The 22,802-nt window shown below is 37.7% G+C and overlaps 1 protein-coding gene across 1 annotated transcript; it reads left to right on the top strand.

Annotated features, from left to right (window-relative positions):
- Positions 1-7,573: 7,573 nt before the first annotated feature.
- LOC137735757 (protein NRT1/ PTR FAMILY 5.4-like) lies at positions 7,574-21,334 on the top strand. Its single transcript, XM_068475203.2, has 5 exons — positions 7,574-7,758; positions 7,933-8,150; positions 8,419-8,670; positions 10,606-10,880; positions 20,211-21,334. Exons 1-5 carry the CDS (start codon positions 7,689-7,691, stop codon positions 21,163-21,165), a joined length of 1,770 nt encoding a protein of 589 aa, XP_068331304.2. The 5' UTR covers positions 7,574-7,688; the 3' UTR covers positions 21,166-21,334.
- The last annotated feature ends 1,468 nt before the right edge of the window (positions 21,335-22,802 follow it).

Here is a 22,802-nt window from a genome sequence, read left to right as displayed (position 1 = left end):
GAGCGAACTACTCCAAAGTGGAATATATATTAAAGTTACAATTGGTATTATATATGCATTTCATCGATGTGAGACAAAACACTACTATTTAGTATTTACAGTTAACAATACAAATATATAAACATATAACTCGCAACATCCCCACCCTATTTCTCCCCCATTCCCACTGTCTTTCTTTCTGGCCATTTTGCTCTCTTTGTTTCCTGTTTCTTCCCCCCCCCCCTCTTCCCCTTCTCTCCTACCCCCTCTTCCCTCTCTCTCTCTCTCTCTCTCTCTCTCTCTCTCTCTCTCTCTCTCTCTCTCTCTCTCTCTCTCTCTCTCTCTCTCTCTAAGGAGATGCCACCAAGCAAGTGCCAAGGGTTTTGATTGTTGAGGAGGGTGGCTACGATTAAAGAAGGGATTAATGGTTCTTCCTAGAAACATATTAATATTTCTTCTTTTAAAAAATTAGAAAATAATTTAGATATGTTAGAGGTTATTTTAATAATAATGGTGAGTGATGAAATAGCATTTGACACACCCCGACCCGGAATGTCTACTAGGACTCCGAATCGAGTTATTCTGGCCGACACCTGGAAGGTAACCAAGCCATAAAGTATAATGATGTGGACAATGTGAATAAATTTAAATCTAAAAAGGCCTAAGGACCAAAGTGCACTGCGAGCGGGAACGAGCCCATTTCACACGCAACGTCAGAACATAAGTAAAGTACAGTAGTGTGGGTAAGAATCATACCCTCAGAGGTAGCCACTTATACTGAGATTCGCCACAAATCCTCGTCGATACGAACATCCAACAGCTACAACCTGTAGGGGTGCAAAAACAAGAGTGAGTGAGCCTGAAAATAAAATTTTTAATAAAAACCTTTTAAAAACATTATAATCCCTCACCGTAAAACCTGTATAATTTCCCAGAAAATAATAATACATATGTATATAGAAATCATGGTCGAGAGTAGTGAAAACCAAGTATATGCCATGTCAAGTATCTCAGCAATGAAATAAGTAAGCAAGGTGAAATAAATCAATGTAAAATGATATACCAGCCAGAGTCACCTAACATGACTTATACGGTTGAACCTATAGCTCATTAACCAATTCCTGCACACAAGTCGGAACCACCTAATGTGGTCTGTACGACAGGCTGGGTGTAAATAAATACGCGCAAGTACTACGATCACGTGAAGGCTGTGCGAAGTATCGTAAGTCACTTACGAGTCGGAATCAGCTAATGTGGTCTGTACGACAGGCTGGCACCTACTTTGGATCCAAGGTGAGTGTATGGTGCGGGAGGTGAACGATCACGTGAGCCTAGCCCTAACCTTGGGTGAAGCACTAACACTGAGGTGCAGGATAATGAGTACCAAATGCAACCAGGCATAACCATGTACAGCACAACCACTAACATCATAATGTACTCACTTGTAGCTCACCTGGGCTCTGCAGCATCATGCAACATTATACATGACTACACCAATGCATATACTAAAATATAACGCAAGTATGACATGGCATTTCAATCACATTTCATTTAAAACAATTTCTGGGAAAAACGTAAGGTATACATACGTATATATATAGAAAACCAAAAGCCCACTCACCTGGAGTCCGTGCTACAACTCCCTAGCACAACATCAAATCGTCACGAATGATCGGCACCTGTGACTAAGGCCAATTTGGCAGGGAAAAACCCTAATTTCACGAAAACCCTTCAGAAACCCGTAAGATGGATGTTCTTGATTCGTCCTCCAATCGACTCTGACATTCCAACCAATGATTGGGCATTGTTTATGGGTTCAATGAGAGTCTAATGGTGGTAGAGATCGAAGGACTTTGCTTCAAAAATTGGCGAATTGCCACCAAGAACACCATGGTGCCGCCGGTGCCATTCTCATGCAACTAAGACCAAATCTTGTCTAATTTGTGTGGAAAATCGAAGAGGGAAGGCTAGTGAAAAGTTCCCAGGTGATAACTCAGCGTAAATTGTCGGAAATTGGCTGGAAAACCATCTAAACTCATTGGGTTTCACAGTTTCCGCGAGTCGGGTCGTAGAGAACCGGTAAGGATCCATGATCTCGTGCTTCTCACCCTTCTCCTTTCCCTTCCTTTCCTTCCCTTCTCATTGGTCTTCACCATTTTTCTCTTTTCCCGGTTGGCTTCACATCCCCCTCATTTCTCTCTTTTATAGCCTATCTCCACCGCCCATCTTTTCTTCTTTAAATCTGGACCACACACATGTGGCTCCACCAATTTTTTCTCCAAAAATCTAGAGTATTCTAGAAAATAACCAATTTACTAAAATGCCCCCGACTTTAAAGATTAATATCTCCTTCGTTATAATTCCAAATCACAATCCGTTTGCGCCCACACGTTCATGGCGACGAGTACTACGAGGATACTCTAAGAAAATGAACCTTACATGACACGACACGGCAATCAACAAAAGTCAACACTTTGACTCGAAAGGCATTTTCATAAATTCACATTTAAAAATTACAAAAATCGTAATAATCGAGGACGGGTCATTACAGCATTTCAGCTGCTTAAGATTTTTATGATGAGTAGAATTATAATGTGAACGAAAAATAGGTTGGATTAAAATTTTGGAATAGGGCACCAAACGGGGCACAAATTTCAAACATATATAACAAATGGAAAAGCGACCACATGCATTTGATGATCTAATCGAAGCTGTTTGTTAGTACTTAGTAGTAGTTATTTTATAAAGCTTCGATTTTATATTTTAAAAAGCTGTTGAGCTATTAAAATAACTTTTGCTTGTTTTCCAATATAATTTAGGGGGCAAATTATTGTACCAGTAACATGTAAGCACGTGCTTAGCCGTATATATGAAGGGAAAATAAGAAATTATTGGTTTAATTAAGTAAAAGTAATGCTAAAAAGACTAAATTTGTATATTAAATTTGTAAACTAAATTATTTGTCAAAATAGGAAATGAGTACGTTTATAATGTTTAAGTAATAACTCAATTATCAACTTCCATGTCATTTAATTTACAAAATTTAGTCTCCTTAGCATTACTGTTTAAGTAATCATGCTGCATCCCTTTGTTATGCCCTTGTTGGCAGATAATTAAACGATCAACTAAACAAACTATAGCCATTGTTTAAATGAAAATGTTTTCTTTTCAGGGTAGGGATGAGTGACTTTGTTAATAACTGTGTTCCTATTAATATATAGTTTAATGCTTCCACTGGTGCAGCACTAAGCAGCCGCTAATACCACACTATGTCATAATTGTTGATCTCTGCGAATAAAAAATGTACGGCCGCTTACATTTAAATTTTGAGAATCAAAGAATGTACGATTAATCTTCTAAATTAAATAGTGTCACATGGAGTGTTCTAATGAATATGTATTCTTCTTCAATTCATTACATTCATCCCACTTTCTGAATATATAACTTCAAATAATAATATCACTCGTATAAAATAAGTAATAAACTGTAATTAATTATAGTGGACTTTGCACAAAGACTACCTAAATTTTTGCTGGTGTACATATCTATCACCTAAACTTTTACTTTTTTGTACTTAGCATCTAGACTTTGTATTATGTTGCAACGTACCATCCATTGTTAAATTTTTTGTTAACTGATGATGTGGCCAGCATAAACCCAGCCTAAGTGTGCACCACTTGGACACAAATTAGTTTATTTTAACAGAATTTCTAATAGCAGGTGGTACAGTGCAACATAATACAAAGTTTAGGCAGTAAATAATAAAAAGTAGAGTGGTAAATGCGCACACCAACAACAATTCAGATGGTATTTATGCAAATTCCTCTTACATATATTTTGAGTGATGACATACAAAATCAATGCATGGCAAGTGATGACTTACAAAATCAATGCCCCTACAAATTTTTCTACGGATAATGAATACCACTTGCTATTAATACTAATCTCATCAATAAGTTTTTTTTTTTTTTTTTTAGAGACGGATTAAGTGAGATTAGCTCTTTGTCAACAGTCATGTGCAAGGTACCAACCCTCTCATAAAGGAGAAAGGATCGTTGCACTCAAAAACCCTCCGCCCGTCCCCCTTCTACTAGATTTTATTAATAATATGAACAAAAAAGGAAAAAGTAAAACAAGCAGGAGGACTATGCCAATACCCACTAGAAACAATTAATGAAAATAATATGTTCTAGTTTAAGAATTCTTCAGCTTCAATCACGTGAATTGATTTCCCATAATTCAGCTGCTCATATTTCACTACCAAAATCCACCTCCACAACAACAATTTTGCTTCTCATGACCTCAAACGGAAGAATGGAAGCCCGTTACAGTCTCTTCTATAATATGCATCAGTAAAATTAGGTACTAAGTTCGACCACGTAAAACTACTATTCATTGTACCAAAATTAGCAAAACCATCTGCCAAACAATTCCCTTCCCTAAAAATATGTGAAAAACGTAAACGAGAAATATGCCATAAACAATTTGCCCAAGAAACTTTAAGAAACCATGGAACATCCATGGGGCGAGCTGATAAAAGGCTGATGACATGCATAGAATATGTCTCTAACTAAATGTTATGCCATTCTTTATCCCATGCAATCTGAATTGCCTCAATCATAGCCACAATCTCTGCAACAATTGCACTTGGATAAGAAGATGAGGAGGCAAACGCTCCTAAAAAAATACCATTGGAGTCACGAAAAACACCACCACTACCCACCTAACCATTCCCTTTACAAGACCCCGTCCGTGGTAATCTTAATCCACCCAACGGGAGGCGGATGCCAAAACATAGGTACAAAACTAAGAGCTTCCAAAGAAAGGGATGGGATTCTTAACATGGAGAATATAGGAATTGATACACAACCAGTGAAAGAAGAAAAAGAAATAGAAGTTGATTCCATCCAAAGCTGTAAAAAGACGATGTTGGGATACGACAATACTGAATTTTTTGTTCTCAAACCTGATCTGGTTCATTTCGTGCCAAAGACACCAAAAGAAATAGCAAATAAACAAGAACCAAGTTTCCGAACAGACTTGGAGAAACATGAGACCAAAGAACCATAAAAAATATCTTCAAAGAATTGCCAAGGAGCGTAAGGCTTGCCAAAAAGAATGAAAATCCATTTCCATAAAGCAACTGTTTGAGGACAATGTAGATGAAGATGGTCACGAGATTCTCTAGCATTATGACAAAAAGCGTAATAAGAAGCTAAAGCCACACCTCAGCTTTTGCAATAAATCATCAGTCAACAATCTCCCATGATAAACTTTCCAAACTACGAAGATCTTAGGTGGCTGAATAGATTGATGCCAAACCATTTTAGCACATTTTCCACTCAGAGCATAATATGAGAAATGAGGAAAAGCCTCATTAGCTGAAACAGTACCCGAAGATAAACCTATCCAAAATAAAGCATCATCCATGCGCGTAATCGGCAATGGAATCTTCATAATCTTCTCCGAGAAATGAGAAAAAGAAGAAGTAAAAGCAATGGAAAGAGACCATTTTGCATCCTGAATAAAATCTTTTACCTTAGAATTCAAAGAATTATGTCAACCTCACCAATATTAGAGAGCAAAGGGATTCCAAGCCAGTTATCATACAAAAAAGAAATCTTACGGCCATCACCAACACTCCACTGAAGTAAAAGCGAGGATCCTCACTCCATTATGTGGATGGACTTCTGAATGACTAAATGTTAGGGTTATTATGACTAAATGTTAGGGTTATTATACAAAATGGTCCCTGAGATTTGCATGATCAATAAAAATGGTCCCTGAGATTGAAAATTAATAGAAATGGTCCCCGAGATTGTCCACCATCCATGATTTTGATCAAAACTTTTTAGGCAGTTTTCAAAATTTCGTAACTCAATCGATTCTTAATCAAATTCAACCCATAATATATCAAAATGAAGATAAGAAAGTGTAGAATAAGAATATACCTATTTGGAAACCCAATGATTGCTGGTGATGGTCGGAAAATAGCCTGAAAGGTGACTGGTTCGGGAAAACTGGAAAACTCGTTGGAAACTTGGTAAATTTTAAACGTTCATAACTTCTTCAATACTCAACGAAATCGAGTGATTCAAAAATGAAAATCATACTTCTCGACGAGACAAAAAGAATGGTATCTTTTTTTTACTGCTAAATCGCCGTGGTTTAGCTGGAAAACTGCTCGAAAGTGGCTAACTGGAAAATGGTTAGTCACTTTCGAGCCGTTTTTCGACCAAACCACGGAGAGTTAGCCTTCTAAAAAGATACCATTCTCTTCGTCTCGTCAATAAGTATTATTTTCTTTTTTGAATCACTCGATTTGGTTGAGTATTGAAGAAGTTATGAATATTTAAAGTTTACCCAGTTTCCGGCGAGTTTTCCAGTTTTCCTGCGGATCAGTCACTTTTCAGGCTATTTTCCGGCCATCTTCGGCAACCATTGGGCTTCCAAATAGGTATAATCTTATTCTACACTTTCCTATCTTCATTTTGATATATTATGGATCGAATTTAGTTAAGAAACGATTGAGTTACAAAGCTTTAAAAATTGCTCAAAATCGACAATCTCAGGGACCATTTCTATTGATCATGCAAATCTCAGGGATTATTTTGTATAATAACCCCTAAATGTTATATAAGGGAGGTAAATTTCAATTGACACCTTAAAAAGTATCATTTTCAAAGTCCTTTGCTCATTGTCCTTGTAATACAATTGTAATGTTTGAGATTTGCTTTAAGTTCTTTGAGGGGTTCATTATCATTATTCTTCAATGTATTTCTAAACAATTGAATCTAAAGTTATGTAGAATTTTAAAATTTTCACATCCAAAGAGAGTATAAATTAAGTAAATAATTCAAACATAGCAGTAATGTTGCTATTTAATAATACGGTTTAATATTTCTCTCTATTTGATAGTTAAAAATTTTATGTGTGAAATTTTCAGTACTAAATTATTATGACAAATAAATCGAATACGTACCATACTGGATAGGTTAGACATATTACCCCTGAAAATCATCAACGATAACATTTTGAAAGGGTCATTAACTATATCACACTTATTGACAACGTTTGTAATTGTCGGTGATGCCAGTTTGTGCATGGGTCACGAGTTGATTTGTTAATAGTGTATCTCCCCGTATAAAATTCATCAACATGAATCATAGTCACGTGGGTATGTCCTCCAGCTGCCATGCATGCAACCATGCAATGAAATATGCTGCACTCTCCTGTCTTGGGGGGCTCAGCCAGCAACTTTGCCTCCTAAAATAATTCTGCATAAGCATAGAAGGCCACAATAGCTTCAAACTAAATAGCTTTATAAATTCTAGTTGCCCAGTGCGCACCATATATATACGTACACATGAATACACATATACATGGATAATGTTAGAGAGATTAAATTTAGAGACAAAATTTATAAACTAAATGATGTGTCACCAAAAGGAATAAGCACGTTAATCAACCTTAAATAATAAATCAATCATCAACTTCTATATCTTTTAGTTTCTAAAATTTTGTCTACAAATTTAGTTTCCTAACATTTCCCATATATATATATATATATATATATGAGCTCGGAAACACATTCATAGTAATTCAACAAGAAAAAATTTCATGTAAAACATATCCTGAGAAATCTCAAGTACTTTTCTCTCTTGATGAGGTGGTTCAATAATACTTTAGCTCTCTAAACACCATCAATTATGAATATTGCTTCTACTGCACATGGAAAATCCAGTAAGGGTGGCTGGAATGCTGCTATTTTCATCATCTGTAAGCAATTTTTCTATGTTCATCTTATTTTTCATTTAATTCCACGATTACTTGTACTTTTTTTCGCAATGAATAGTTATATTCAGTTCATTTTTAAGTTTTCTGAAAATATATTGGAGTTTCATCTTTTATGAGTACTCTATTTATTTGTGCTTAATTAAATTTTATTTGCAGTGGTTGAGGTGGCCCAGCAGTTCGCATTCTATGGGTTGGCAAGTAACCTCATCATGTACCTCACAAATGTTTTGGACCAGCCCTTAGCCGCGGCGGCTAAGAATGTCACCACCTGGCTTGGTGTCTCATCAGTCTTCCCTGTCCTCGGAGCCTTTCTTGCAGATTCATATTTTGGTCGGTTCAAAACCATCGTCTTCTCCGTCGCCATCTATTTCCTGGTAAATCATCTAAGAGTTTTTCCCCATAATATATGTGTCGAATGTTCAGTTTTGTTAAGTACGTATGACGCTCACTTGTGTTACGAGACTGTGAATCTAACCTATTAAATAAGTTGGAAAGTTGTACTCTAAATTTGTTCAGATTTACAGTCAGATATCATAAACATATAGAACGTAGCCAGGTTATTTGACAAGAAAGCATTAATCATGTATGATTGGATAGATGTCCTTATGTAGTTGTGTTCATGGCTTGTATATCATTTTGTAGGGCACGGTTCTTTTGACTCTGTCCGTCTCAGTAATTCCTTCGCAACGTCGCCGAGCAGTGTTCTTTGTGGCGCTCTACATTTTATCGGTGGCTCAAGGTGGGCAGCAGCCATGCTTGCAAACATTTGCAGCAGACCAGTTCGATGAGAACACGCCGGAAGAGATAAAGGCCAAGAGCTCCTTCTTCAACTGGTGGTACTTGGGGTTCGTGTTTGCTGCCACTTCTGCCACACTAGGAGTTGTATATCTCCAGGTAACAACTTTTGTTTAAGATTCCCACATCCTCCCAAAAGTATTTAGATTATAACAGTACATAAAAATAAGAGTAATGTTATTCATACCATGTTTTTATACTACATTTCTATACCACATTTGGTGGCATATGATGTGGATAGCCACATCATTTGAAAAATTTGCAAAATCCAAGGAAATAAAGCAGAAAGACTCCTTGTATATCACAATCATCATTTAATTAACTAGTTTTTCTTAATTATTAGTTTATTAAATAATGAACTAAATTTAAAAATCTGATTAATTTAAATGATGTGGTTGTCCACATCAAATGCCATCTAAAATGGTATGAAAATATGGTACAAAAATATAGTATGAATAGTATTCCTCTAAAAATAAAAACAAAATCACAAAAGGTATTTAATACTTCCAATTGTTGAATAAGCTATTTTGTCTGGTCAATAATTGTGGATACACTACTAATAACTTGTATTATTCGTGGAATTACCTTGTTGACTTTTATTGCATTTTGTGCTCCTCTTTCTTTTTTTAATATTTTATTGGTATTACAAAAACATTACTAATCATAATTGTAACAAACAAAATTTTTATTAAGTTGGTTATAACAATGTACTCTATTTCACTCAAATTTCAAATACCCGTAGTTTATTAGATGAAATTAGTATATAAGTTTTTCTAGTTACAATCCATTACCCATCTAAGTTCAACCCACAAAAATTTTAAAGTATTTGATTTCCGAATTACCCTTAAAAAAATTGTAAATAAAAAATAAAGAAAAGAATAATAAAAGGAAACACAAGACGCCCCCTCCCCTCCCTCTTCCCCCTATAGGCACCCCTCCTCGATCCCCGACTACGACTCCAGTGATCCTTACCAGTCTGATAGTTGCCCTCTCCCTCCCTCTGTATCTCTTATTGATTTTGGATTTAAAAATATCAACCATCAAAAGATCAAGAACACGTTGAATCAAAATAAGAATATGAATTCAAAGAAATTACAAATCAAGTTTTAAATTGAAGGAACTCCTTGCTCTTGGGTTTTGTTAGCGGGAATTTCGTATTTCATATAATTTCGAGAAGGGAAGAAGGAACATGGATACTGGCTGCGAGAGTGATAGAGAAAGTGTTGGAAGTTCAAATAAAAAAATTATTTCAATGTTTGTGTGCTGCTAGCTATTTTTTGACTCATGCTTCCTGCACCTACCAAAATTAAATGCTTCTTCTGTGCTCGCCGAAAATGTGGTTGCAACCAGTCGAGTAATGCAGTGTGTGTGTGCAAAAGTCTAAAGTTGTTGGATGGGTTTTTGAAAAGGGTGCAAAGAGTTTGAACACCTTCATTTATTTTGCATGTGTTAGTCTTTGTTTTGTATTGTTTATTAAAACCACTTGTGTGGTTCTTTCTTTTCTGCGTATATAAGTAAGTCTTCCCCGTAAGGCTTTAGTATTCTAATCTCATTTCAGCAATAAGAGTTGTAAACTCTTCTAATATATGAGAGTTTTTTTTTTTTTCTCAAAGCTTGCTGCTTCTTTTCTTTCTGTCGGTCCAGCTTCAAAGAGAGTAAAAGTGCGAGGTGTGACGGAGTTTATAAACCTATCACCCACGTAATTGGTATTGAGTTAACGAACTTTGAATGCCAACAGAAAGAAGGATGACAGTGAGGTTGGTAGGGGACGCCGGTGGTTGTTGTCTGGGCGGGGAGAAATTTACATGTGATGAGGATGTGGGTGTATTTCCTTAAGAGTAAAATTGGATATCACAAAAAAATAATTTGTGGGATGAATTCAGATGATTGCGTGATGTAAATAGAAAAACTCTTAGTATATTTATCCTATTGTTTGTCAAAAGAGAAAACATTACTAATCTTACTATTTGTCCTGTCGTTTGTCAATTAATTATTAATTATGACACTAATTAATTGAAATTACTACACTTGTAGGATAATGTTGGGTGGGGATTAGGGTTTGGAATATTGGCAGGGGTTTTGTTGGTGTCACTAGTATCATTCTTGTTGGGAACAAAGAGGTACAGGAAGCAAAAGCCTCCAGGGAGCCCTTTTACTACGGTGGCACAAGTGCTCGTCGCAGCAGCTCGGAAATGGCATGTCACTGAGACACTCAATTGCGAGAATGTTTATTATGGAGATGAGAAGGGTGAGGGCCAGCTACAAGGTCAGTCGCAGCCTGTAGTTTTGGCTCGTACTAATCAACTCAGGTACAACTTAATATCACATAAAGTACTACTCTTTGAAGTTTCTAATGTGCTTTCATGATTTAAACCATTCATTTTTTTTTCTTTTTCAAAAAATAAATTCATATGAAAGATCAGCACAAGTGAGAATCTATTAGTCATATAATTGTAAGAAAGGAAATCAAGATAACTGTTAGGGTTAGCCTATGTGTTTTTAGTAAAATCATAAAATCAATCCCACTCTAGCATTGTTATTGTGGGAAGTGAAAATAAGGTAGCTTTATTATAAATTAAAAATAAATTAAAAAAAAAAAAGGAAAATACAATCTGTCAATGGGCATAAAGCATGACTTTGACCATGATAACAAACAAAACATCTAACAACCAATATAAAATATAACAAGGCCAACAAAAGATAACCTATCTAAAGCAATAGTAAGAAAACCCTACATAATCTCGATGATAATACGGCAAATTGAAATCTAGAGGGAAATTCCACCAAACAAGACCTATTGAAAAGGAGCCATGATTTGCAAGGGGATCAACAACTTGATTACCTTTCCTATAAATGTGAAAAGACCGAAATGCATTCTATGCAAGCAATTCCTCCCCTCCATCTCAATTGCCAAGGAACCAATTGAGAAGAGCACAAGAAATGTAGAACCAAACTAGAATCAACTTCCAACCAAATAAAATAATAATCCCGAACTGAAGCTAATTCAATAGCCTTAATTACCGCTATTACCTCTGCCGCTACAGAGTTAGGAATCTCCACGTTCGAAGAAAGGCTCATAGAACTGGCCCTTGAAATCTGAAACACACCACCATAACCAGCACGACCAGAACCACTCTTCTGAGCACCATCAATTTTTAACTTAACCTAACCAGGATTAGGAGGAAGCCAACACACCTCTAATATAACGTGGGCTCGATGATGCCTACATGTAGCACCAAACCTTTTCAACGCAGATAAATCGCAAACATCATTATTCATATAACCAGACTCTATTATATTTGAATAATGGATCTGACCAACAATAAGCTTAAAAGCATAAGAAACATTAATACTAAGTAGTAAGTCCTTCATGCCAAACTTGGTTTCTCAAGTATATACGGCCACAAAGTGGAAACAAAAGCTGCCAACCAAAATCTCGTATTTGTGAACTCTTATTCAAGGCCAATCCATGATGAAAACGTTCTAATAAGGAGCCATGAAGTGTACCCAAGCCAAAATCATCTCAAATATGCTGCCAAACTGACATGATAAAAGTGCATGTACCTAAAACGTGCTCAAAAGATTCCACATGCAAACAACATAAAAAACATTTAGATGCCATAGACATCATGCGTCTTTGCAGCATGTCCAGTCTCATAATACCAACCCTCCAAAGGTGTTCGAGAAACATGGGATTGGCCACTCTTAGAGCCCTCATCATCAACCCCACTATTCCCTGCATTCGCGACAAAATTATTTATTCATCCACCAAAAGATTCTGCTCTAAAACATTGTTTTCCACAACCGTTTATTACAATTCTTCACTCTTAACAGTATTTTCCTCAATATTACCAATCATAAGATGTCTTTGTTGCTCCAATTGTGTTGGATTTTCATATCGTTGGGCCTACCCCACTCTAACGACATTGATATTGTCCTCATCTTTACCACCTGCCCAATCCGTTAGGTATGGGGTTTTATCATAAAAGGCCTCGATATTAGTTAGAATAGTGTAATTTTATTTAAACCCATTGGGTTTCTTTGAACCTACCGATGTGGGACTTTAACACTTCCTCTCACGTATAACCTCATTTAATGATTCACACGTGAAGATCCACATCGGTAATTGAAACTCAAAGGACGGCTCACATTGGGCCACCACTCTTAGAGCCCTCATCATCAACCCCACTTTTCCTTGCATTCGCGACAAAATTATTTATTCATCCACCAAAAGATTCTCCTCTAACACATTGTTTTCCACAGCCATCCATTACAATTCTTCACTTTGAACAGTATTTTCTCAATATTACCAGTCATAAGATGTCTTTGTTGCTCCAATTGTGTTGGATTTTTGGATTGCCAGGCCCGCCCTACTCTAACGACATTGATATTCTTCCCATCTTTACCACCTGTCCAATCTGTCAGGTGTGAGGTTTTACCATAAAAGACTTGCCCAATCCGTCAGGTATGGCGTTTTATCATAAAAAGCCTCGGTATTAGTTAGAATAGTGTAATTCTATTTAAACCCATTGGGTTTCTTTGAACCCACCGATGTGGGACTTTAACACTCCCTCCTACGTATAACCTCATTTAATGATTCGCACGTGGAGATCCACATCAGTAATTGAAACTCAGAGGACGGCTCACGTTGGGCCGCCACTCTTAGAGCCCTCATCATCAACCCCACTTTTCCTTGCATTCGCAACAAAATTATTTATTCATCCACCAAAAGATTCTGCTCTAACACATTGTTTTCCACAGCCGTCTATTACAATTCTTCACTCTAAACAATATTTTCTCAATATTACCAGTCATAAGATGTCTTTGTTGCTCCAATTGTGTTGGATTTTTGGATTGCCAGGCTTGTCCTACTCTAACGACATCGATATTGGCCTTATCTTTACCACCTGTCCAATCCATCAGGTGTGAGGTTTTACCATAAAAGACGTCGGTATTTAAACCCATTGGGTTTCTTTGAACTCACTGATGTGGGACTTTAACCCTCCCCTCACGTGTAACTTCATTTAGTGGTTCACACGTGGAGATCCACATCGGTAATTGAAACTCAGAGGTTGGCTCATGTTGGGCCCACTTGTTTTCAATGGAACTCAACAGTCGTCTCTATATTAAAAGTTTAAACTTGTTTCCTTATATTAAGAGTTCAGACTTGTTTCCTTATGGGTGACAAGCTCGTTGGCTTGCACACAAGCTCATTAGCTTGCACGGGTCTGAAACTGTGGGCTCTGATACCATGTTAGATTTTTTTATCACCGGACCCGCCCCACTCTAACGACACCGATATGGTCCCCATCTTTACAACCTGCCCAATCCGTTAGGTGTGGGGTTTTACCACAAAAACCTCGATATTAGTTAAAGTATGGTAGTTCTATTTAAACCCATTGGGTTTCTTTGAACCCACCGATGTGAGACTTTAACAAATTGATCATGACTGATAACAGCTTCTCGAGGTTCATTTACCATAGTATTATGTTGTCCTGGCATGTGTTCTTTATTGGCATTTCTCTTAATACTTGACCTATGTGGGGAGATAAATTTTCGTGCAAAAGACGGATAAATTTTTGTGCAAAAGGCAGACCTTCTCGATGGTTAACAAAATTCGTTGGTGTTTCCGTCACCGCAACAGCTTTGCCCTTGATGGAATTATCTATCCGTTTAGGAACAAAAACCTTAGAGGCAATACGGCGTTTTCTAGCATTACGCCGTCTTGAATGACAGTAACGTTCATATCAATCACCCTTTCCATCATTCACATCTATATCAGATTGCCCTTGCAGTGCATACTTGCAGTGACTGACCATATGCCCCACATTCCCACAGTGGTAACAATAACTTGCAAATCTTCACATTTTAACCCAATTTCTATTGATGTCTCATTGCTACGCTTGGTCATCGACAGTAAGGTCTATAGATCAATTTGCATCGACCAAAAGTAAGCACAAAGTCCAAGTTTCCTTCCCAAAATGTTAACATCAATCTTTCCGGGCACTCCAATGCCACTTGGCACTTCAAAGAGAATTCTTGGCTCCCAAAAATCTAAACCAAGATCCCAGAAACGTCCAAATATTTTCATTGGTATTCTATTGATTCTCTGGGGAAAAATTCGGTAACCACTTCGAAAACCTCGTTCCAGGAATTTGCTCCCTTAGCCCAAAACCATAGAAAAAGAAACTCTGAAGCAAAATTGAACGTGTAAGAACATTTGCATATGGCCTATAGGGATGATGCTCCAAGACCCCAAACCATAGTATAGAATAGCTAGTTTTTTTTCCAAATCCCAGGAGTGTAGGGTTTTTCCTTAGCATTCAATTGGAGACGTTCACGTAGCATATTCTTGGACTTATCAAGGCCAGATTGATATCCCTCTTAAGAAATCGTGGCTGTTGTTTTCCCATCTTGAACAACCAAAGCCGGCAAGTCTGAAAACGGAATAGCCGCTTTTGCCACAATCGAAGCAAACGACACTGGAGGTTTAACAGTCCCCTCATCCAAGAATGACCACAGACAAATTGGTTTTTTCATAGCCATAAGCATGTCAGTCACGGAGATGCCCAAAACCTAACTAGATGAAAAAAAATTCATGATTAAATGCACATCATGAACGACATCTTGGAGTCGGCAATAAAACTTGCACTGCTGCCTAGTCTACTAGCATTCCCAATTTAGGCAAGAAAAATAAGGGCGCGTTTACGCATCGGGTATGGAATGAAATGAAAGGGAATCATTCCCCAGGTGAAAAGATTCCAATGTTTACTAATCCTTATGGGAATGAGAACATGGTGGGGTCCACTCAAAAATAGGAATTCAATTCTAGATTTAGGGGGAATTGGATTACTGTTAGAGGGGAAAATTTCGGATACTCCAATTCTCCACCAACAAGTAATCTTGAACACGTTGAGAAGCCTTGGACACCATCTTCGCTTGTCAACAATGAGAGCAGGGGGACTTGCAAGAAAACACTTCGACGCTCAAGTCAGTCATTGTTCAAAATAATTGCAAGACATTATAAAGCTATCAAATACTTCCCTTTTTTCCTCCTCCTAGGCTGGTGGGATTCTTGGCCTTTTATAAGCATTCAAGTCTTGGGCTCCAATTCCCACTTTCCTTCTATTTCTCCATGTTCCATGGAGTGGGTAGTATGTTACTTGATTGTAGCTCCACTCCTCATGTTTGGTGTGCTAGTGGCTTATTTAGTGGATGAGTCATTTTTGGCTCCCACATTGCCCCCTTTTTTCTCTGCAAACACATATCGTTTAGAGTTTGTAGAGGAAAAATGTTTCTTTGCAAAAATTCATTCAACTTGAGATTTCATCATTAGTTTAGCCTTCGGCTACGATCATATAGTCTTCGACCATGAGTTTGGCCTTCGGCCATGGTCATATTGGTCTTCGACCATGAATTTTGGGTCTTCGACCTTCGGTCTAAGTCTTCAACCCACGGTTTCATGATCTTCGATCATCAATTTATATAGTAATAATATGCCCCCAAAGTAATTAAAGTTTGAATAACATCGATGGTACTAATGAAAATGTGTAAGATAGAAACTCTTATCTGTTGGGCAATTTTGTTGTTGTCGAATTAAATGGATTTCCTTTGCTAACAACCCTTGGGTGCTTGCCAAATAACTGTTAGGCAATTTCATTACATTTGTTGTAGCTAGAGTGAACTTTGATTGTGTTTCCTTGTTTTGAAACCTTGAACACATGTTCTGTTTGATGACTTGGTAGGAACTCATTGTCTCCTTGTGCAATTGTTTTCCCAAGCTAGAATTGAATGCTTCAGGTCTCATCCTTCTCATTTTTTGAGTACTTGTTGCCCCAATGGAATGGTTTCTTCATGCAATTCCTCAAATGGTTTCTTCATGCAATTCCTCAATGACAAGTTGCTTATCAGGCATCATCCTTGACTGTCTGATCTTTTGGGCTTCTTTTTTCTCTTCATGCCTGTGTTTTCCACAAATTCGTTGACCGCAATCTTCAAGCTTACGTTCGCTGAATCCCTCACTAGAGGAGTCCCCGAACAATCTTCCTTTGTAACTTGTAAGAGCCGGGGGGGAGGACAGGTGCTCAACTAGTTTTCTTCGCCCTGTGATTTAAGAACGAGGACTGACAAAATTTGATTGAGAAAGTTGTCTGACAGGCTATACATATTATATAGACTTCTATCCTATCTTGTCGAACTGACGAAAGCAGCAGCTGCAGTACAGAAGTCTAAAAGCGCGTCTCCCTTGTCGGTTTTGGCCCGTGCCCCCATTGTGGCTTAGGTGGAGACCATAACTTCTCAATACGGCTTTTGTATGAATTCCCACAGACGGTGCCAACTGTTAGAGAGGAAAATTTCGGATACTCCAATTCTCCACTAAAAAGTAATCTTGAACACATTGAGAAGCCTTGGACACCATCTTCACTTGTCAACAATTAGAGCGGGGGGACCTGCAAGAAAACATTCCGACGCTCAAGTCCGTCATTGTTCAAAATAATTGCAAGACATTGTAAAGCTATCAGATACTTCCCTTTTTTTCTCCTCCTAGGCTGGTGGGATTCTTGGCCTTTTATAGGCATTCAAGTCTTGGGCTCCAAGTCCCACTTTCATTCTATTTCTCCATGTTCCATGGAGTGGGTATTATGTTACTTGATTGTAGCTCCACTCCTCATGTTTGGTGTGCTAGTGGCTTATTTAGTGGAAGAGTCATTTTTGGCTCCCACAATTACTTAAATGGAGGTGGTAATCCCACTCCGAGTGAAAGCCTCCATCCGGAATCATACTTTCTTTCCCAAAATGCCCTTAAAAAGCCTCAGCGCCCCACCCTCCCCTTCATCTATTTCTCTCTCTCATCGACTCCCTTACAGCTTCAGCATCATGCACTGCCATCTTCACATACACAGTACCGGAGTGAAGTTCGAAGCCACCGTCAGAAGCTTGGTTGCGCTTGCATCGTTGCACGACTTGGAGGTTTTGACTAATCGATGCGACCTGCAAAATCTGGCCCAACGCATAGTCACGCGCACGTGAATTCTCGGATCTGAAGATCCATTTCCCTGAATCTAAACCCTACCGACGGTGGAGTAGGTAACAGAGAGAGGAATGAGCAAAGGAAAAATGGGGAAAACAAAGGAAGAGAGGAAAGAAAAGGAAATAAAAACAAAGGAAGGAGGAGAAGAATAACCTTTATGCTCCAACAATTTCTTTCCTTGTCATTTTAGCTCATTAAGCATAATTCCATACTCATTCACATTAAGAACAACTCCATACATATGCCGAAGAAAAGAAACTACAACTTAAGCGAAAAAATTTAGATATTAAAGTCAATACTTAAATTTATAAAAAAAAATAAACAAAATCATTTTAGTGTGTCTATGAAATAAAAAAGCAATTTAATTTTTTCTTACTATTATATACCATATCAAATTTTATTAAAAAAAAGTATATAAAATATTTGATTTGGGACAAGGGCATTTTAGTAATTATACTAGTTTATATTCCGATTCTGTTGAATTAGTAAACAGATTTATGGAATTATATTCCGATTCCGAACAGTTTTACTAAACAACTTCAACAAGAATCTGATTATTATTCCGCCTCATTTCAATTCCTCCTCAATCTAATTCCTTCTCAATCCAATTCCTTTCAATTTGATTACAGATTAGTAAACGCGCAAGGGTTTAGGCGCAGACCCTAGCTGCCCAAAAGAAACCCCACATTCAGAGAAAAACTAGGGTTTAGGCACAAATCCTGCCACTTAAATCTTACAATTTCAACCACCCCTTCTCCGTTAACGTATATAATTGTTTGTCCAAAAAAAAAACAAAAAACAATAAATCTTACAATTCCAAGAACTTCCAATAATTTTCTAAGAGAATCTCTAATTGCATATATTCACGAAAAGTTATGATTATGATATATTCACTATCGATTTTCTTAAGGGAACTTTAACAAAAAGCTCCTGGCTGTCACATCCCGGCCCGGGGCAGACCACTTCCCAGGCCCGCTCCACTACCGTAGCACGATATTGTCCACTTTGGGCTTACCATTCCCTCACGGTTTTGTTTTTGGGAACTCACGAGCAACTTCCCAGTGGGTCACCCATCATGGGATTGCTCTAGCCCCTTTCTCGCTTAACTTCGGAGTTCCTACGGAACCCGAAGCCAGTGAGCTCCCAAAAGGCCTCGTGCTAGGTAGGGATGAGAATATACATTTAAGGATCACTCCCCTGGGCGATGTGGGATGTCACAATCCACCCCCCTTAGGGGCCCGACGTCCTCGTCGGCACATTTCCGGCCAGGGATTGGCTCTGATACCAATTGTCACATCCCGGCCCGGGGCGGACCACTTCCCGGGCCCGCTCCACTACCGTAGCACGATCTTGTCCGCTTTGGGCTTACCATTCCCTCACGGTTTTGTTTTTGGAAACTCACGAGCAACTTCCCAGTGGGTCACCCATCATGGGATTGCTCTAGCCCCTTTCTCGCTTAACTTCGGAGTTCCTACGGAACCCGAAGCCAGTGAGCTCCCAAAAGGTTTCGTGCTAGGTAGGGATGGGAATATACATTTAAGGATCACTCCCCTGGGCGATGTGGGATGTCACACTGGTACTGTTCACTTTAACGAAAAACCACATTTTTACACTAAAAAGTCAATTCTGGTACTATTCACTTTACCCTTTATTTTGTCCTTATCGTTAAAACTCGAAGTTTTCAAGCCATTTTCATTAGTTTTCATTTTTCTTAAATGTAAACAATAAATAAATAAATAGATTATCAATATCTCTACTAATTAATAAACACTTATTGTCAACCAAAACCCTATGAAATTATCAGTTTAACATTCTAATTAAAACAGAACATGAATAAGAAATATGGGGCAGAAATGTAATTTCACACAATCAAATTTTTCTTTTTTTATTAAAACCTCACCTACATATAATCCTAACATATCTCTAATTATAAAATAAAAAATAAAAATAAAACTTCCCACTCCACATTCTCTATCACTCTCTTCCTCTCTCCTTCTATTTCAAAAACAAAAATAAAAAATTTTCTCACACATTTTGTATGTGCCCATATGCTAGTTCTTTATTATTAAAACTATACAATGATAATGGTGATAATCAAACAAAATGTAATGTGGAATTTCATTATTCAATATGACATAATGATCATATATGGACATATATCATAAGGTGCCAACCTAAGGGTAATTTGAGCGACAAAGAGCCTCTAATCATTTCAATGGGTCAGGTTAATTTGTTGGGTATGTAAATGGAAATACAAATAATCTTGATGGTTGGATTATGAGTTGATCACAATTGTCGCATTTTTGTCATTCATTTTAACAAAACAGACACATAATGACTTAGTCAATGACTAATTAGACAATTTTAGGTTATATAGAAGGATAAGATCATACATAGTCATAGATGACGTAGACGTCCGAACCTCTAGTTAGGGTGTCCACATGCATTCATAGATTATATTCTTTTCCCCTTGGCTGTTCTTCCCCATTTTTCCTATAGCAAAAGTACTTAGCTAGTCCCTTGGCTCTAATTTTCCCGTACGAGATCCACACTCTCATTAGTTACAATTAACAAGCTCACTGTGTAATGAAAACAAATAATAATGCAGATGCTTGGACAAAGCAATGATCATAGACGAACTAGATGCATCAACGGAACCTAGAAATCCATGGAGGCTATGCTCTCTCAATCAAGTGGAAGAAGTGAAGCTCGTCCTCCGACTCATCCCCCTATGGTTGAGTTGCCTAATGTTTGGTGTAATCCAAGTCCAACATAACACCTTCTTCACCAAACAAAGTAGCACAACTATCCTATCGATCGGTCCCCATTTCAAGGTTCCTCCGGCATCGCTTCAAGGCCTCAGTGGCATTGCAATTCTAATCACTATTCCAATCTACGACCGGGTTTTTGTCCCAATAGCCCGAAAATATACGGGACACCCCTCGGGTATTACTGTGCTACAGAGAATCGGCACTGGGCTAGTTCTATCCATACTCGTTATGGTTGTGTCAGCTCTAGTAGAGGCCAAAAGGCTCAACATTGCAAAAGACTACAATCTTATTGATAAACCTAAAGCAATAGTACCAATGAGGGTATGGTGGTTACTCCCACAATACTTGATTCTTGGCCTCGCATATGCATTTGCCACGGTTGGACTTCAAGAATTGTTCTACCATCAAATGCCGGAGCAAATGAGAAGCATGGGAGCAGCAGCGCTTTATTGTGTTATGGGAGTTGGCAGCTTCATGAGCAATTGGATTATATCTGTTGTGCAGTTAATTACCTCAAGAAATGGTGACAAATGGCTTGGTGACAATATCAATCGGGCTCACCTCGATTACTTCTATTGGGTGCTGGCAGTTTTGAGCACACTAAATTTTTGTGTTTATGTGTTAATTGCAAATGCTTTTGTGTACAAAAAGGTCAAAAGAGAAGACAAAGTGGAGACGGAGTTGAGCATTGCAAACAACCATGGTGGAGAGATAGGAGACATATTAACAGGCCATGATTCAAGTGCACAAGAAGAACAAGATTCAAACATGGATAAGGTGATCTACCATTAAAGCTGGAAGCAAGCCCCCTAGACAATAAAACTTTATTTGCGAAGAACTGAACGCGTTGTATAAGATATTGCAATATGCAGAGTTCTTTGATTTAAACGTCAAATGGATAATTGTTGTTTATTTTGTTTTGGAAACTCCCTTACAAACACAATCCACATTTTTCAACTTACTGTTTTATTTTTCTAGATGAACTCTTCATGAATCAAGTACAAAACGTGTGGGGTATTGTTGGAGTTCGAGAAACCAGGATAAGTTCTAGGCTCATCGACCGGTAAGTAAGAGTGAGTTGAAAAAACCGAAAGAAAAAAAAAAAAAAAATCAATCCAAACCCCAAAAAAATACCAACTGAACTGAAAACCATTAGTTCGGTTTCGATTTTAATGATTCGAAAATCGAACCGAATAAATATATATTAATTTTATATAAAATGGATATTTCTTTTTCCTCTCATGCCGCCATCTTCCTATCTCCCATTTCTCTCTTGTTTTTTCTTCTTTTGTACTCCCATCTCCCTCCCACCCATATCTTTTCCTTTCTTTTTTTCTCCCTTGCCGCATCTCGCTCTGATCCCACTGTGCCGACTCATACCTCCACCGAAGTCAGCCGTGGCTTCCGCCATCGTCGAGGTGGTTCTCGCTTGCCGTTGCTGACATGCACCAGATCTTGCCACCTTTCACCCCAACTGTTCTGATGGAATTGTTCCCCTCAGTGACTGAGCTTTGATCTAGAAGCTTCTTGGGTACGATGCTTCGACTAGAAGTGCAGTGTAAATTGGATAAAATTCTTGTCCATTTTATTCTTTGTTATGGCTCAATTGTTGATAGATATGAATGACTTGGGTCTGCAATTTTACAATTATTGGTCTGGATTTGGTCTTTTCGATTTCAGAAATTGTGTCAGATTTGAATGAATTTGAAATTTTATATAAAGCGTTTATTGTTTTTATCTAAAGATTTGTTTTTCAGAATTATACCAAACGGAGGAATTAAACCATAATATTAATCAATACATGTAAGTGTTTGACTGCGGGATTACATGGAGTGTTTGAGGGATTATGTAATATCTGTGGATTTCGATTCTATTGATGTAAAATGCGTTTCCTCTACTGAGGGATTACATGGAATGTTTGAGGGACAATAAACTAATTTTCATTGTTCTTGGCATTATTTGGATTATTCTTAAAAAGAAAAAGTTTTAGAAAAAAAATCAAACCGAACAAGAAAAAAACCGAATTGAACAAAAATCGAAAGAAAATTGAACCGAATCGAACAATAACTTAGATCCGCGTCAAACCAAATAGAATTGAACCCACCCACCCCTACCGGTAGGTGTTTCGATATGACCGATCAAATCTGCACAGAGAGCATGAGATCAACTCTACAAATAGCGAACAACGAAGACCGGTCGGAAACATCAAGTGACTAGTCCGACCTGCTTAGAAGGCACGAGGTCAATTCTACGAATTGAGATGACCGGTCGGATATGTCAAACGGCTAGTCAAACGGGATCTGTTTCAGAGATTTCTTCATACTTATTCGAGTTTTGTAACTCTTCTAATAGGTTACAACCTTTGCATTCACATGTCTATATAAGGTGGACAATAGGAATCATATTTTTTTTTTCAATAAACAATATTA

The sequence above is a fragment of the Pyrus communis genome, chromosome 7, assembly GCF_041283825.1.
Source record: "Pyrus communis isolate YQ-2024b chromosome 7, ASM4128382v1, whole genome shotgun sequence".
In the NCBI taxonomy this organism is placed as follows: domain Eukaryota; kingdom Viridiplantae; phylum Streptophyta; class Magnoliopsida; order Rosales; family Rosaceae; genus Pyrus; species Pyrus communis.
This window is presented reverse-complemented; position numbering and strand designations above follow the sequence as displayed.